The sequence below is a fragment of the Neophocaena asiaeorientalis genome, unplaced genomic scaffold (genome assembly GCF_003031525.2).
Source record: "Neophocaena asiaeorientalis asiaeorientalis breed wild unplaced genomic scaffold, Neophocaena_asiaeorientalis_V1.1 scaffold110, whole genome shotgun sequence".
Taxonomy (NCBI): domain Eukaryota; kingdom Metazoa; phylum Chordata; class Mammalia; order Artiodactyla; family Phocoenidae; genus Neophocaena; species Neophocaena asiaeorientalis.
The window spans coordinates 6,040,680-6,045,610 of NW_020175053.1; the positions used below are offsets into that span (position 1 = coordinate 6,040,680).

The 4,931-nt window shown below is 65.7% G+C and overlaps 1 protein-coding gene across 1 annotated transcript; it reads left to right on the plus strand.

Moving 5' to 3' along the window:
* The first annotated feature begins 647 nt into the window (after window positions 1-647).
* Window positions 648-3,297, plus strand: RTN4R (reticulon 4 receptor). The gene is made up of 3 exons (XM_024763672.1): window positions 648-689; window positions 1,360-1,600; window positions 1,886-3,297. Exons 1-3 carry the CDS (start codon window positions 648-650, stop codon window positions 3,295-3,297), a joined length of 1,695 nt encoding a protein of 564 aa, XP_024619440.1.
* Window positions 3,298-4,931: the final 1,634 nt, after the last annotated feature.

Sequence of the window (4,931 nt, forward strand, 5' to 3'; positions counted from 1 at the left end):
GGAGAGAGCCAGGAGAGGATGCCAGCAGTTTAAATAGAACAGCCGAGATGCCCCCTCATGGCCTCCTCTGGGCAGCCAGCCCAGGGAGGGGCACCCAGGGCTTGGGCAGGGGGTGGTCCTGGGGCTGCCATGTCCCCAGTAGCCAACAAATGGTCCAGCCTCGGTGGCCACCAGAGCACAGGGGACAGAGGAGGCGCCTAGGCGGTGGGGACGGTGCTCCCAGTACCTGAGGACCAGAGTCTGGGAGGGCGTATTCCTTGTGACCACTGGACATGCCCGGCTTGCTGGGCCTCTGGGCTTGGGGCAAGCGTCTGCACTGGCCCTGGCAGAGAGGACCTAGTGGGGGTTCGGGGCCCAAGGTCATGGTTCTGGGTTGGGGAAGCTGGCCTGTGGGCCCCTCCTTTCTCCCTCCTGGCTCCAGCCCCAGCACTTAGCCGGCCTTATGTCTGCAGAATCCTGCTCTCAGCTGACTGCCAAGGAAGGTGTTAGCTGTCAACTCAGGTGTTAGCTGTCAACGAAGGTGTTAGCTGATAACTCAAGTGTTAGCTGATAAGCCATAACTCTCCCAGGGGGATTCACATTTTAATAGACTTACTCCTGAAGGCGGAAAGAACTTCAGCATTCAAAGCGGTGGCTCTAATGGCGGGATGATAGGCAGGGAGCTTAGTATTGGGCATGTGGCCCTGCTGGTGAGCCCAGCCTGGATACAGCACCCCAGGAGGGGTCTCCTACCCGGTCTAGGTCTTTGGTGAGGCCCTGAGATGGGGGAGGGAAGAGGGGAGCTGCAGCCCCCTGGGCTGGGGCGGAACCTGCTGGGAGCGTGTCTTGGCAGGAGGGTTGGGGGCAGCTGGACTGTGCAGAGATTGGCCGGGAAGGCGTAAGCTCCTCGCCCAGGGAGGAGACCAAGCAGAGAATGAGGCCGAGGGGAGGAGGCTGCAGGAGGTGTTCTGAGCCAGGCCAGGAAGCAGTAAGCGGCAGTGAGGAGGGCATGTGCAGGAGGGAGCAGCCTGCCTGAGGGGCTCACGGGGCAGGACTGCAGTGCCCCCAAGCCCTGGACCTGCCTGCCCTGCTACGCCTGCCCTCAGGGCCTAGGCTCCTGATCTGTGATGGCAGAGTTGCTCTGGAGCCTGGGGCTGCTGTGGCAGTTTTCTGTGTCCTGTTGGTGGGACCAAGACTCCTGCAGGAGGGCCACTGGGGCTGTGGCTCCCGGCTTCACCAAGGCCCCTGCAATTTCTTGGTTAAAGCACAGCTCCCCGAGGTGGGGAGGCTCCCTCAGAATCCAGGCAGGCCTTGGCCCCAGGGGCTCTGGGGGCCTGGGCAGGGCACCAGGTCTGAGTCACAGCCCCACCCTTCCTGCAGCCCGAGAGGACCCTCTGGGAGGGCTGCTGCGGAAGCTGCCAGGAGGCAGGCCTGGCCATGATCCTTGGCCCAGGGCTCCTCTGCATGAGCGGAGCTGGCCTGGTGCTCCAGTGTTTGCCGGGGCCTCTCTCTCTGCCTGGCCTGTGGGCTGATGGGACAGGGACAGGCTGGGTCCGTGCTGGGATGGACAGGGACAGCGGGCAGGCCCACGGGGGCTCTGTGTTCACTGGAGTCCGAGAAGGTATCTGCAGGTGTGCATGTCCATCCCAGGAGGCCTTCACTTGGGCCTTGGGGGTGACGGGCTAACCCCGAGCGGCGGCGGGTGCGGGCGTGTTAGTGCGTGTGTTTGAGTGCCAGGCAGGGTGCCGTGGGCGTCTGCAGGCGGTGTTTCCTGGGTGGGGCAAGGATCACGGCTCCTGAGTTCCCAGGGGCGGCAGCATATCCTGGGCCCAGCCCCAGCCCCTCCTGCACAACCCCAGCCTTGCAGGAGCCCCTGCCCACGAACTGCCCTCTGCTCTGCCCACAGGGAGCCAGCTGCTGGCCTGGGTGCTGTGGCTGCAGGCGTGGAGTGTGGCGGCACCGTGCCCAGGTGCCTGTGTGTGCTACAGCGAGCCCAAGGTAACCACAAGCTGCCCGCAGCAGGGTCTCCAGGCCGTGCCTGCCGACATCCCGGCTGCCAGCCAGCGCGTCTTCCTGCACGGCAACCGCATCACATACGTGCCAGCCGCCAGCTTCCATGCCTGCCGCAACCTCACCATCCTGTGGCTGCACTCGAACGCACTGGCCCACATCGACGCCGCCGCCTTCGCTGGCCTGGCGCTCCTGGAGCAGCTGGACCTCAGCGACAACGCGCAGCTGCATGCCGTGGACCCTGCCACGTTCCGGGGCCTGAGCCGCCTGCACACACTGCACCTGGACCGCTGCGGCCTGCAGGAGCTGGGTCCCGGCCTGTTCCGCGGCCTGGCTGCCCTGCAGTACCTCTACCTGCAGGACAACGGGCTACAGGCGCTGCCCGACGACGCCTTCCGCGACCTGGGCAACCTCACGCACCTCTTCCTGCACGGCAACCGCATTCCCAGCGTGCCCGAGCGCGCCTTCCGCGGCCTGCACAGCCTCGACCGCCTTCTGCTGCACCAGAACCGTGTGGCCCGCGTGCACCCGCACGCCTTCCGGGACCTCGGCCGTCTCATGACACTCTACCTGTTTGCCAACAACCTCTCTGCACTGCCCGCGGAGGCCCTGGCACCACTGCGGGCCCTGCAGTACCTGCGGCTCAATGACAACCCCTGGGTGTGCGACTGCCGGGCGCGCCCGCTCTGGGCCTGGCTGCAGCAATTCCGCGGCTCCTCATCCGAGCTGCCCTGCAGCCTGCCCCCGCGCCTGGCTGGCCGCGACCTCAAGCGCTTGGCCACCGCCGACCTGGAGGGCTGCGCTGTGGCCGCCAGACCGTCCCGTCCCTTCTGGACCGGCGGGCCTGCCGATGAGGAGCTGCTGGGGCTGCCCAAGTGCTGCCAGCCGGACGCAGAGGACAAGGCCTCAGTGCTGGAGGCCGGGAGTCCGGCCTCGGCTGGCAACGCACTAAAGGGACGTGTGCCGTCTGGTGACAGCCCGCCAGGCAACGGCTCTGGCCCACGACACATCAACGACTCCCCATTCGGGACCCTGCCTGGCTCGGCCGAACCCCCGCTGACCGTGGTGCAGCCTGAGGGCTCCCAGCCACCGGAGCCCCCCACCACGGGCCCTCGCCGGCGGCCAGGTTGTTCCCGCAAGAACCGCACACGCAGCCAGTGCCGTCTGGGCCAGGCGGGTGGCGGGGGTGCCGGGGCTGGCGGGGCTGGTGGGGATGCCCTGCCTGGCCTCGCCTGCAGCCTCGCCCCCCTGGGCCTCGTCCCCCTGGGCCTTGCGCTGGTGCTGTGGACAGTGCTCGGGCCCTGTTGACCAGCCACTGAGCGCAAAGCCTCTCTCAGCAGCCAGGTGTGTGTACATACGGGGTCCCTTCCCACTGCCAGCCAGCCCCGGGTGGCAGGCCCTCCCTGACGGCGCCTCCCGCCTGCCCATCCGCCCGTCCCATCTCCACCCCGTCATGTTTACAGGGCGTGGTTGGGGCGTTTGTTCCAGAACGCCGCCTCCCGCCCGGATCGCGATATATAGAGATATGCGTTTTATTTTACTTGTGTAAAAATATTGGACGATGTGGAATAAAGAGCTCTTTTCCTAAGCTGTGGCCTCTCAGGCTAGGGGTTGCTGTGAGCCGTGAGAGGCAGGTGGGCCTGGAGGTGCAGCCCTGCCCCCGTCATGGCACAGAGTCCCAGGAAGGGAAGGCAGCTGCCTGGTGGTATGGCCTGAGCTGCAGGCAGCTCGACCCTTTTCAGCCCAGCACTTGTGGTGGCCATGAAGACTGACCTCAGTGTGCCTTGGCTCCCTCCCTCCTGGCTGGGCTGACAGCGGTGTCTGAGAGAGGTATGTGTCCAGCACAGACCATGCCCAGCCAGACAAGGCTGCCTCTGTGGGGACATCTGCCCTGCGGTCACACAGAGTCCTTAGAGGTCCCAGCCTTCCAGCCCAGCTTCGGCTGCCCCCCTCTCCCATGTGGGTTGAGGTGGTCCCAGGAGGAGCCTTGAGGTCCAGGAGGACGCTGTGCGGGTGGGCTGGGGTGGTCCTGATGGAGTGCTGGATGGTGAGGCTGACCCCACCTTCCAAGGCCTGGCAGGGGCCATGTGCCACCTTCATACCACTGCCTGTGGTCTCATGCCAGTGCTGTGGCCATGCCTGCTCTGGCGTGTGCCCAGGGTGCCGCATACCTACACCATACCGCACACACGTGCACGCACAGGCAGGGCAGGGACCACTTGTATTCACACGTAATGCATGTGCATGCGTGCTCACATGCAGCACAGGCAAAGATATGCACATGCACATTTCCACAGTCCTTACTGGGCATGAGGACTCAGTAACAAAAGAAGCCACGTGGCCATCCCACCATCCCCCTCGGGGCAGGGGCCTGGGGGAGCAGGAAGAGGGAGGAACACACCGTGAGTTGGGAGAGGGAGTGGGGGAACGTTGCTGGTGGAACCAGATGGCCGTGGGGGCGGCCAGGGCTCCAGAAGCCCAGGGGAGGGGGGAGGGGAGGGAGTGTGCTCAGCAACCAGGCCCCGCTCCCCCACCTGGCCCCTCTGTGCCCATGGTGGGAGCTCAGACCCTCCCTGCCCCAGCCCAGGGCAGAGTCAGGGCACTGCTGGGGGAGGGTCCCTGCCTCTCCTGTCCGGCCCCTCCCCCTCCTCAGCCGGGTCCTCCCACGTGCCCCATTTCTTCTTCTAAGGGATCCTTGGGCCTGGGGCCCCTGGTACCCGCTGTGTGAGCCCTGGCAGTTTGCCCCTCTGCACTGTGGACACGGGTACGTCTGAGTTTCAAGACCAGGCCGCACTGCCCCCAGGCTCCGAGTGGGCAGCATGGGCAGGCCCCTTTGAGCCCAGGAGACCCCATCACCACCTTGGACAGCCTCCACACACACAGCTCCGTGCAGTCTGGTGTGGAGGTATAGGGCAGCCTTGGCAACCATCAGCACCCCCGGA

Excerpts from the sequence above, each read along its gene's own strand:
- RTN4R (XM_024763672.1), top strand. The coding sequence starts at position 648 with ATGATAGGCAGGGAGCTTAGTATTGGGCATGTGGCCCTGCTG. Across the intron at positions 690-1,359 it reads TTGGGCATGTGGCCCTGCTG|CCCGAGAGGACCCTCTGGGA; the intron begins GTGAGCCCAGCC and ends CCCTTCCTGCAG. Across the intron at positions 1,601-1,885 it reads GTTCACTGGAGTCCGAGAAG|GGAGCCAGCTGCTGGCCTGG; the intron begins GTATCTGCAGGT and ends CTCTGCCCACAG.